This window comes from Lucilia cuprina, chromosome 4 (genome assembly GCF_022045245.1).
Source record: "Lucilia cuprina isolate Lc7/37 chromosome 4, ASM2204524v1, whole genome shotgun sequence".
Classification (NCBI taxonomy): domain Eukaryota; kingdom Metazoa; phylum Arthropoda; class Insecta; order Diptera; family Calliphoridae; genus Lucilia; species Lucilia cuprina.
The window spans coordinates 99,241,195-99,254,115 of record NC_060952.1 but is presented as its reverse complement, the minus strand read 5'-3'; the positions used below and the strand labels follow the sequence as shown (position 1 = coordinate 99,254,115).

Here is a 12,921-nt window from a genome sequence, read left to right as displayed (position 1 = left end):
TGTGTTTGTGTAAATCAGACATGTATCGAATGTTGCGAAAGGAACATGAAAAATAGATTAAGTTGAATTTTTAAGTTTCACAACTAGAAAGTTTAGAGTAAGGGGGAGTTGGGAAGAAGAAATATTTTTATTTTAATTCGTTTTTTTCCAACTTTAATTATGTTTGTAATGATATGCTGAACTATGTTTACACAAGTTTGGTTTTTTTGGCTATTGATTTGTCTAGACTTGTTAGAAAATCCTGTAGTAAACTTTCCTATGTGTGAAAGTTACATATAAACATACACAGTCAATGTTTAGGAAAAAAATGCACATTTGTAGCACATTTTTGAAACTAGTTCCTAAGACATATTGAGAAGTTATTGTGATATTTTTAGGATTATTTAAAAATACTTACATCAACATTGTAGGTGTATATATTTCCCCATCTACTGCCAATAAATGCGATATTCCATTGTATATCGATAGATTGCAGAGGTTCTTGTAGATATACCGATTTTAAATCCTTTGCGAAGTTCTGAAATTAGTTAAAATTGTACACGGTTAGGTTGAAAATTAAACAATATATAAAATTATTAATTTATTAATTTTATAGTCGGACATGGCAAGATACCCTACATCATTGATTACGTTGAAAATTTTGATAATTTGTCAATTCACAAATATTTTAACATTTCGTTGACCAAAGAGGAATTACAGTCAAATTCGTTTATAACGAACTCGGCGGTACCAGACAAAGTTGTTCGTTATAAGCGAAGTTTGTAATAAGACGGGGTGAAGTTTTTGTAGTTCCAAAATTAAAGTGGCATTTTACGAAATTTTAAGAATATGATTTATAAATTTATTTAATACAAGGTTTCCTAATAACCGAGTTCGTTAGAAGAGATGTTTATTGTATGAAATTAGTTACCAAAATAGCGGGACTGGAAAACTTGTTCATAATAACCGAAAATTCGTTAAACCCGTGTTCGTTATAAGCGAGTTTGACTGTATATAAATAAGGTGTTATATCGAGGCAGTGGCATGTTTTGCCGATTTATGAAGTAATACAAAAACAATTATGAGCTCAAAAGAACTATTCGGATGTAAGGTTGTATGAGGGCTATACGAAAAAATGGACTGATTTTAACAATTTTCAATCGTGCTTGAGTCAAAAAAAGAGTATGTGCCAAATTTCTGCAATAATCTTGAAAATTGAGAATTGTAATTTGCGCAGACGGACATAGCTAAATAGACTCCGAAAGTGATTCAGAACCGATTGGTTTACATTTAAGGTGGAAAAATATTTTTGGGTGTTTCATACATCAGCACAAATGCATAATACCCTGCCCACTATGGTGGTGTAGAGTATAACTATACAATACTAAAAAATTAGAATTAAATGTGTATACGTTTATATCGAAATTCGAATCGGAATACGGAGCAAATTTTTGACTTCTTGAGTTTATCTGAACTCGTTCTTGATCTTTATGTTCAATAATCGGAACTGTTGCTACAATAATATTATAAAGTCAAAATCGTTTTGGTAATAATTTAAACACGGAAAAAGTTTTAGGAACTCTTTTGAGAGCAAGCTCTTTGTAAGATTTTTAAAACTAGTTTAATTGTTACAGAATACAATATTATACAACTGTCTTACAAAAAAACGGACTGTTAACGTAAAACCCATGAATAAAAATTACGGATTTATGGATAAAGTGTTAAAACCTTTCAATACTTACCTCCAATGATGATTTCTTAAGATAACCATCCAGAGAAGTGGTAAAGATAAATTTCCTTTCGGGGCATAAGTACATTTGTGTTATGGCTTCACAGTGTTTGGCAAATTGCATCAGCAGCTTAAGAGTATTAACATCAAACTTATAAAGTTTGCCATCCTCTGAAGAGGCAAATATAAATTCCTCAAATATTCGTATTTGTGTAATCGGATTGCGTATATCATCAAAACTGCCAGTGGGCATATTTTTATATAGAGATTTATTAATAGGAGATTTTGTTATAGCTACTTGAGGATTATTATTGATTTCTGTTACTGTTGTTGTTGTTGGAGAAGTGGTAAGTGGAGGCGGTTGGGGTGCAGCTGGTGGATTGGGAGGAGAGGGAGTGGGTTCTATTGGTAGTGGCGGTGGTGGTGGTGCCGTTGAAGAACTGTTATCATTTTTATCCTTATCCGAAGATTCTTCTACAGACTTTGCTGGATTTATAGTAGTTGCGTTCTTGCTGCTATCCGTTTTTGTTGCTATAACTTTGTTTTGATTTGATTTTGTGGTTTTTGGTGTTGCAGTTTTCTTAGCAATTGTTTTTGTTATTATGGGTTTCTTGCGTTTTTTGGGAGTTTCACTAGTTGTAGCGTTCGTTGCAATTTTCCTTTTAGCACCGGCAACCGGTTTTCTTTTTGCTGCCGGAGATTTAATCAAAGATCGGGGTTTCAAATTCTTTTTAAGAGGTTCTTCTTGCTTTTTTTCAACATCCTCCTGGGAAGTTTCTTTAGATTTATATGCTTCTGTTTTTATATTCTTAAAAGATGAAAAGGTTTCATTTTGTTTACCGTTGTTATTGTAATTTTCGTTATTGTTGTTGCTGTTTTTCAAAGCAGTCGAAGTAACATTTGCTGTCATGGCGGTATTGAGAAGTATAAATTTCTCATTTTGCAGTTTTATGGTCAAGAGATCGGCTTCCATTTTATCTTTTTGCAACTTCAATATCATTTCCTCCAAGTACATTTTCCTTTTATGCAGTTCCATTAGTTTAACATCGATTTCACGCAGATTATTGACCACCACTTCGCCTACAGGACTTTGTTTTCTTAATTCCTCCAGATCGACTATGGGAAATGAGGGCTGTTGATTAAAACTGGCTGAAGAAATGCCTAAAATACTTGAGTTTAGGTTACCATTTAGACTAGCGGTGACATTGCTGCTAAAGTCAGAGGAGCAGAAGTTATGAATTGGTATAATTTGTGTTGTTAGCTTTTCCTTGGCAGTGTCTGCACTTTGTTGCAATTTTGTCAATGAGCACGACGTATTCAATTGGAGTTGTTCATCATTATCTCGGTTAGTAGCTTGACTTTGTTGTGAAGTTGTTTGATGTTGTTGCTGCTGCTGTTGATTAAGACAATTTATTGGATTTTTTAAATGCGATTCATTTTCATTATGTTTTGCATAGCCAGCATTTTTATCTTTATTGTTTGAAGTTGTTAGTGATGAAGAGCATGATGATGATGATGACTTTGTTGATGTTTGCTGCTGTTGTTGTTGGGGCGTCTTTGTTGAATTTTCAGCTGTTGCTGCTGATGATGATGGTATTGATGACGATTTCTGTGCGTTTGAGTTTTGATTTTTTGTTTCATTTGCTTGCATGGCGGCCTTCATTTCCTGACGGTAAAGAGACAAAACTTTGCTAACACATTGTTGAATGTGTTTCTCACCATTGGTGGCGGAAAATACAACTTTTTCTGCTGCATTGACAGTTTTTGTTTTTATTGTATCGGTTGATGATTTGCTTGATGTTTTGCTATTATTAGATTTTTCTTTGGCAATATGTTCATTACTTGCCTTCTTGCCGGCATCTTTTGTGGGTTCCTTTCTTGGCGAACTATCTGATTTTCTGGCAGACTTATTATTGCCATCTTCCAGTTTAGCCACCTGTTTTTGTTTATTGAAAACATTTACAATTTCTTTCATTAGAAATTCCAAAGCCATCGAACAATCCGAGGATTTAAGATTCTTTTGCACTTTGGCTATTTGTAGTTTGGAAAACTTGCCGCTGTTGTATTCACTGGTGCAAATACATGATATAAAATGAAGTTTGGTACTAATAGAAGTGGAATATTTGCTGCGATAACGTTCTTTAAGACTCTCACTTAAACTGCTGAGGATTAATTTTTCAAAACTATCAACCACATTTTCAGCATCCACTTTAAGTTTGAGACGTTTTCTTTTGGCCAAAGAAGCAGAACTTTTTTCTGATACATCCGATTCTGAATCGCTAGACGAGGAGGAAGATGACGAAGAAGACGACGACGAAGAAGAGGAGGAGGAAGATGATGACGAGGAAGATGACTCCGAAGAGGATGTTATGAGTACCACCACATCTTCTTTAGGCTTTTTGGGAGTTCGATGACTTCTAGATTTATGAGATTCTTTACGTTTTGTGAGTTTCTTTGTTTTGGCGCGACTGCTGTCTGATGCCTTAATTTTCTCCAAAGAATGTTTATTTTCAGTTATCATTTCGCTCTTAATTTCACACTTAACTTTGGGTGGCGAGGATGCTGTTGGTGGTGGTGGTTTAGTAGTAGGTAGTTCAGGGATCTTTTGAATTGATAGCAATTCATCTATTTCCATGGGCGCTAAAGTTGTCGCATTCTGTTCTGTATTTATGATATCAACTGTTAACAAGGGCTGTTGCTGTGCTTCAACCGTCGGCGGCATTGTTGACAATACATTGTCATCTGCTGTTACTGTTGATAATATTTCTTTTATGGATTTTATGTTTTCTTCTTTGTTTAAAGGAAATAGCTCTAGTCCCAAAGCTTTACGTATCTCATCGAATACCACATCGGGTATATCAATAGAATCGACTATTTCATCGGGTACAAAATCCGAGCATATGGGATATTTTGGTGGTTCTATATTCATGCTCTTCAATTGGCGGCGTATTTCTTCGCGCAAACGTTTCCTGGCTTGTGTCTTAAGGGCTTCATCGTATTTCGTTTCACTGCTATTGATAATATTCTTAATATTGATTTTATTCATTGTGACCAGTTTTTCTACTATACGATCGGTAGCACTATTTGTTTGACTGTTTGTGGAGGAGTTACTGCAGGTTGAAACGTTACGTTTGCGTTTAACTAAATTTGGTTTATAAACGGTTTTCTGTGGGGTATTGTTGAGTTTACAGGAGTTTTCTGGCGCTGTTAAGCTATCGCTGCAGTTGGACTCCCAAAACTCTGAGGCAAGTAGACGTGATATTGGTATTAGTGATATTTTAGGTGTATGAAATTCAAAGTGTTCACTCTCACTTGTAGTAGAAGTGTTAAGCGGTGCTTGTGTGGGACTCTTGGAGTTTGTATGTTCTTGGAATGGGAGGGGTATGGAATTATCTAATACTGTTGTGGGTTCGTTTTTACTTTCTTCGTTCGTTGGCGCTTTAGGCTGGAATAAATCTGTAGAAGTTGCGCAGGTAGTTGCTGCTGATGTCTCAACACTAGTATTTGGGGATTTGGAATTTAAAAAGTCTTCAGTCTGTTCTAATATTTCAGCATTTGCATTTAATGCAATGGCACTTAAATTTGCTGTTTCGGTTTCCAATTCTTTACTTGAAACACTCAATTCTTCTGCATTATCACTTGTATTTAAAGTTGTTGCATTATTTTCACTATCTTCCACTTGTTTATATACTTTTTCATTTAAATCAGTTTCAAATTCTACATTATTTTCACACGTTTCTTTTGTTTTAGTTTTTGTATTTGTTTTCCTAGTTATTTGTCTTTTATTTTTTTGTGTAACTTTCACTTTAGTTTTCTTTTGTTTAAATTGTTTACTTCTTAAAGTTGTATTACTATTATTATTATTTTTAAACTTATTATTACTAAATGTTTTGGTATTTTCAAATGTTGTTGTTGTAGCTGTTTCTATTATGGATTGAACTGGATCAGTTTCTTTGGTTTGACTGATATCGTTATTAAAACTATTGTATTGAAATGAATCTTCGGCAAATGATGATTCTCGTTCTTTGTATGTATTTTCTGAATAATTATAATTGTTGCGATAACTATTATTATTACGATTTAAATTCCAACGATTGTAATTTGTATTATTGCTGCTGCTGTTACTGTTGTCCCAATCCGACCAGCGTTTGTATGAATTGAAATGATTTGTTTGTGTAAAATTATTTGTATAATATTCGTTAAATTCGCGATTTTTCTAAAAGGATATGGAGAAAGTTTATGCAGAAACAGATTAATTTAAAAACAAAATGGGCGGCAGTAGTTTAAGCGTAAAAATAGTTTTAAAATTTACTTACATAATTTTTGGGACAATTTTGATTCTGATAGCTGTTGTTTCGATATGAACCGTAATTGCAGCGATTGCTGAAACAGATAAAAAGAAAATTCATTATTTTTCGAATTAAATTTCTAAACTAAACTTTCATATACTTCAATTAATAAGTTCTTTTGTTATTTTATAGCAATTATTTGTAAATAAGTGTCACGCTTATCAGAAACCACTTGAGATTGCCTCAAGACTACGTGATTTATAGATTTTGTTTACATTAAAAAAAATGAACACCTTAAAATCTCACCTGTCATTGTGTTTTTCTAATAATTTCTTTTGTTTTTAAACAAAGTTTTTTTTGGAAAAGTTTTTGTTTTGCAACACTTGACCTCAGCCAAAAACTCATTAACAATCATGATTAAGATTGTGGCCCGTTACCCTTAACATTCTTACATTCGGCAAACGTCTTCATCTGTTATTTACAAGAATAATTAATGCATTTTTGAAGAACGTGCCAAAATGTAACAAACAAAAAAAACTCTGAAATATATATTTGAAAAAAAAAAATAATATATTTTTTAAACAACACACCCCTAGAAAGGCCAAAAATCTTAGTTGGATTAAAAAAAGATTTAAAATTTATAACCGTAATAATGTATGACCTAAAGTATGAGTTTCGTGGAGGGATGGAAACAACAAAAATATGTTCTTGCCTAAAGGTGCCAATCTACATAATTGTAGGGACTTGGTGTTAAACAATCTTTTGAATAAGTTTATACTTATAAACAACATGCATAAATAAATTGTGAACAAATTTCTTTGTTGTATATTTTAAACTAATTAAAAATGTTGAAAAAACCATAAATAATTTAATAAAGAAATACAAGAAAAGAAACGTTTAAAAACAATGTGTGAATTCAAATTAAAATGAAACCAGATTAAAAAAATGTTTTTCCTAATTTTCGAAATGGAAATATTATACAATTTTAAAATTATTTAAAAAATTACAAATTTTAATAAATCTTGATGAACTGGAAATTATCTTAGAAACTTTATAAATATTTTTCAAAATGTAAGATATGTATGTTCGAAAAAATTTTGAAATTATTCGTAAAAAAAAATCTCATGGAGTAGAATAAAGCATTTTACACCTTATTTGTATGCAATCGTGGTAGTCAAATTCTGGCAACGAAAATGTTTAATAGTTTCCTCTTTGTTTTGGCAATTTGTACAGATGTAGTTGTATTGATGATTAAAGGAAGATGCGCTCCTATTATACAGAGTTCTGTTAATGAGGAAACCAACAGCCGTAGTCTTACACTTGAAAGCCCTAACACATTATGAGACTTTGCATCACTGAAAGACTAAGTCTGTCTAGAAATTGAGCATATCTCATCAAAGCAGTCCCGAAAATTTTCTTGGTTACAATACTTCACCATTTCCTCACATGACGGCCGATATTCGCGAACAAGTCTGGGTCAGAGTTGCAAGCCGATGCAAAAATGACCGACGGCGGCGGCTTGACTATGTTCGGCGGCCCAACATTCAAAACAGTCTGAATCAGAGGTGTAAGCTGGCGGCTTAATATCGATTAAATCTGAGGTTAGAAGTTGACCTTTTGGCGTTAGTTCGAACAGTATCCATATTTATATACAGTTATTTATATGAAAATTAATGGTATCGAAAAGATACAAACTCCAGTTAAAGATATGATAGCAGGTTCACTGCCAATACAGATTCCTTTTGAATCTTTTTTTATAATCTTAAAATAACCATATTTTGTGGTTGTTTTGTGGTTTTACTATCCATCATTTTTGGAAGTTTCAATATAAGGTATATTTAATATCTTTGTGGGCTTCTTTAGATGTTTGTAACGCACACAAATAATGAACCTAAAATAGATCTTCATTCTGAGTTTAAATTTTCAGAATTAAGTCAAGACTTTAGTTTCCATCTATATTGAAAGGTTTCTATTACAGAAATCAAGTCAAATGGTAAAAAAAGAAAGGTTTCACATGTATTTTTTCAATGTCAAAAATTAATATGCAAAGCAACGTTGTGGAAAAACTTTCAAAGTTATTGAAGTGTTGAGTGAAAAAGGATTCTTTTACTCACTGCACGAAGAAAAAACCATTGACAAATATAACAAAAATATTAGGAAAAAAATCCACTAAATAAACAAATAGGAAAAAAAGTCAACAAAATTTGTTTAAGGAAACACGTAAGAATCACTAAAGTGTCAAAGCAAATAAAAGGAATGAATGATAAACACACATGAGAAATAAAAAAAAAAACAAACTTGACTTGAAATATTAAAATTTATATTATATTTGTTCCTTAAAAAGAGGAGGGGAAACCAGAATCCAAAATATAAATGTGAACGTATTACAACTGATAAAGCACTCCTAATGAACCTGTATAATTTCTTTGAGTCCTTTTTTTACTATTACCTCTTGTATACTGTCGAATTTGCTGTGAAAAGAAGTCAATTAAAAAAGTCTCAAGAAAGAAAATACGTGACTACAAAATGTTATTAAAAAAAATACGAAATTAAACTTTAGTTATTTTTACAACCTCAAGTTAAAAAGCTTAACAAATATTATTGTTACAATCTAAACAGTGACAAGGACAACAACAACAAAAAGAAAAAGTGACTTTTTACAATAATTAAAATCTTAACTTGTAACAAGAATTTTGTTTATTTCTTTTAATTTTGAAAACATTTTCTAAAATAAAAATTCACATACGAGTCGTAACTGCCACCCACCACTTTCTTCTGACTCTAGCAAATATTTATTTTTGTATAGAGGAAGTGGGTAGGGTGGAGGCTGGTTTTGGTTTACCTGCTCTCAAAAGTTTGTAAGAGCTCTTACACTTGTTTTGACATTAATTTGTTGTATCATTGAGTTTTATTATACTCATAAATATAAAAACGTTTAACTCTTTAACCAACGCTTTTCACTATAGACAGAAAAAAGCAAGCAAGGGGAGAAAATGCTGGGATTCTTAAACTTTTTATACATTAGTTTTTATCTTTAAAGTACTTTTCAAAACCTGGTGCACAATTATCGCATTCATGTTTAATATATTTGGAATTTTCGTTATAGTTATCGGAATTCATTTTAGATACGAAAGTTCATTCGCCTGTTTTTTTTATCCCAATAACACATGTATACCAATTTTGGACAAAATACCAAATTATACTTTTCCAAAGGCCTCAAAATTTCTCAACATGTTTGAATTTATATCGATAAAGATATATCATATGTTAAGGCTTTGTTTGGACTTTTAGATGTCTAATAAAGTTGTTCTAGAACAGTTATAATGTCAAACTTCAGGACACAATATATCAATTCTGACGCCTTTAAAGAAGTATATACTAGATAAGTAGAACTTTACTAATTTATTGGGCATAACAGGTTACAATTATAAAGTTCTAGGAACTTTTGAATGTATGTAGTTAAAATCCAAAATATGAATATCTTTCTCAGTTTGTGAATCACTGTTATCCTCTAGTTAAGTTGTATGTAGTACTTAAACTGACAACATTGTTCTCTTGTGTATTTTTTTTTTTGTGTGAGTTTCAGTTCTTTTGTTGTAACAATAAAATGTTTGCGGAATTGTAAACAATAGTTAATTGTTGCTTTTACAATATAAAATGTGCGTATAATTTGTAATCAAAACAAGCATTTTTGTATTTAAAATAACATGGAAAAAACAGGGGATACATCCCAGTGAACTGAAGTTCAAAGAGTTTACATGTTTTTCAAGTGAAATTCTTAGAAAGAAAAAAACTGAAAAGAACTTGTTATTACAAATATATAAAGTAGACCCATCTTTTAAATAAAACGTTGTCTTAGCAGTGACTAAAACAACACTGTTTAAACAAACTGTAATAGGTCAAAGTTTATTTTGAAAATAATAGGTCAAAGTTCTATTTTGAATTACTAACAGCAAAATATTATTCCAACAATAAGAATGATGATTCTTGCTCAATGTTTGCTGGGTTACTTTTCTACCACACATATATTGGTTATAATTAAAAATAATTTGTGCAACAGCTTGAGGTAGTTAAATAAACAACAATAATAAGTGTATCAACAGCAACATATGCCACAATTTAATAACTTTTTGTTTTAGAATTATATTTATTTTAAAATCTCAAATTAATGAATGAAAATTCTTAAATAATATATATAAATAATATCAGGATGTAGTTTCACAGAGACAGATTTATTTGGTTAAAAACTTAATTGAAATAAATTCTTAGAAAATAAGATGTAGTATCAAATGTTTTGAAATACAAAAATTTCGTAAATAGTATGAATTTTTCTTACTTAATTTAAAAAAAAAACATTTTAATGTTTTATATATCGGAAAATTTTAAACGGTGATCCCAGATAGAATGTCTTGATCAAGCGGAATGTTAGAGCAAACACCAGCAGGAATCCGTTGCTTCACCGATGGCTCTAAATGGGGGATCAAAGTAGGCCTTAAGTTCTATATTGAAGGCCCAGAAACAGAAATATACCACTGTTTGCCTTATCATAACATAAGCATTCAGTCAGAAGTCCGAGCAATAACGGAATGTGTAAATTTGGATTTGGATAAATATGGCGACCACTGAAATTAAAACATTTGCCGGTAGCCAGAAGGATGGTATCTGGTGATCGAATTAAATCTACCGTATTGGATTGTAAGAAAGCTTTAACTAAATATTCTAAATGCGCCCATATGATGTTTAGGTTTACATCATATGGGCGTATGTAATAGCTTTAAAGTTAAGGGGTCTCGAGGCAATTAACCTATCAAACGCAAAACCATTTGACGCTACAAGAGCTGAATTAAAAATATGGGTGAGAGAATTCCACAGTAGGTAGAACCACAATAATCCAATGGGATGACCCTGATGAGAGCAAGACTAGTAATGTTCTAAAAAATGAGGAAATCTGAATTAAGTATTATGATACGTATTCAGAATGGACACATTAGATTAGGAGAAAAGCGTGAAGCTCTGAAGTATTTTCTTTGCCAATGGCAGGCATTCATTGAAGTTAGATCTAAGTATCTCGAAAGCTTTGTTGATCTAAGTATGAAGTTAGATCTAAGTATCTCGAAAGCTTTGTTATTCCGGAAATAACGTTCAACCTAAACTATCTTTTTGTTAGTTCTCAATTGAGTTTTTAACGAAATAATGTTCTTAAACCTAAATATTTTAAATATTTCATAATTTTTAAAAATACATTTGTCAGCATCTTAAAATTTCTTGCAGTGTAATTATTAAACCATTTATTACTATAGATTGATCTTAATATTTAAAAAGAAAACACCATAATCAAGACATAATTTTTCGAAAAAAAGCAAGAAAAACAAATTCTTCATTGTTTGTCGTTTGTTTTTTTTTTTTTTCTTCAAATAAACAATAAAATATTGGCACATTAATGTTTAGTCAGACGTAAAATTACTTTCAAGACTTGTTTTATATTGTATTCTTTTTGGTCTGTATTTAACGTTATATACCGTTCACCTCCCCCCTCAAAAAATAAGTTTAAAGTTTAAATAAAAATGCTGAGTTGTCTCTCAAACTCTTATTATGGTATTGGCTCAAGAACAGGCAGCAGCGTCATCATCATCATCATCATCATCAGCAGCACAATCATCCTTAACGCCCCAAAAATAGCAGAAAATAAGTTGTAAAATATTACCAGTATTTAGAAATGTCTCTTTATTAAATGGATAAGGAAATTGGGAAATTGTGCTACCAAATGCGGGTGATATGGGGGACACAATAGCATAAAAATATACATAAATATAAATAAAAAATTAGTAAAAATGTTTGTTTATATAAAAATAATATAACAATGATTTTTACCTAGTATTTTGTTAATAAAAAAACCATTTACTTCTTCCCTTTAAAAGTAATTTAGAGCAAAAAAGCAGGAAGTGTACTTCGAAATGTGTCGTCTGTTTTGTTTCTTTAAGCTGTCATAATGGTATATTTTTTCTCAATAATAGAAAAAAAATTGTAAAAACTTCTTGTCATAATTTGACAAATATTAAGTAGCGAATTGTTGCTGTTGTGAGTTTTTTTTATCAGCTTTTGCTGAAAGTGTGAATATTGAATTTATGTGTTTTTTTTTCTATCTGCTTTATCTGCAGTAACAGTAAATTTTGTCAAGTGTTTTTTAATTAAATTAAAAAAAAAGATTATATATAGATTTTGTTATATTAATTGACGGCTGTGAAAAATGTAAGAGGATTAAATGAAAATTTGTATTTTCTTATTTATTAAGAAAGTAATAAAGTTTTTATGAAAGATTTTTTGAAATTTTTAATAAAGATTATTATTGTTATTTATTTCAATTAACTTTTGTTAATTGCATTAGTTGAGTTGAGGGAATCATGATTGTATAACTTAAGGTTAAAATTTCAGATGTATTTGACCTCTAGCATAAGGCCCGTATTCAGAAAAAAGAGTGTTAATCAATATTTAAAATTTAATATAAAAAACACTAACAAAACCTGGGTAGTTTTCACACAAAATTAAAAAAAAAATCGTTCTATAGCTATGAAACATTGTCAAATCTGTATATTAATACAATGTTAATGGTCATTCGAAGTATGGCTTTTATGGAGGAATCGAACTATACAATCAACTAAATGTTATAGGAGAAGATCGGTCCGTAATTGACTTTATTGTCTAAGTAATGATAGGAAGAATGTTTATAGTTAATAAGGTGTAAGTGAGTTAGTTTGAAAGGATGTATATACATCAAATCCGAAGAAATATACCTAGGCCTTCATCGGTCCAGTTGTGCGCTCCTTTACCAGTGCCTCAGGTGGGAATCGAACCCACCACCTCCAGTGTATCAGATTAAAACACTAAGCAATAACCTTCCGGAGGGCACATTAACTAACTAACTAG

The 12,921-nt window shown here is 31.1% G+C and overlaps 1 protein-coding gene across 2 annotated transcripts in view; it reads right to left on the bottom strand.

The window, feature by feature from the left end:
* Nucleotides 1–12,921, bottom strand: part of LOC111690306 (serine-rich adhesin for platelets) — a 50,997-nt gene that overhangs the window by 9,209 nt on the left and 28,867 nt on the right. For both annotated transcript variants that reach the window (XM_046949065.1, XM_046949066.1), the window contains exons 2-4: nucleotides 6,025–6,091; nucleotides 1,722–5,924; nucleotides 398–517 (exon numbers count right to left, since the gene is read on the bottom strand). In XM_046949065.1, coding sequence (XP_046805021.1) covers nucleotides 398–517; nucleotides 1,722–5,924; nucleotides 6,025–6,091 — 4,390 coding nt within the window. The remainder of the gene's footprint in view (nucleotides 1–397; nucleotides 518–1,721; nucleotides 5,925–6,024; nucleotides 6,092–12,921) is intronic.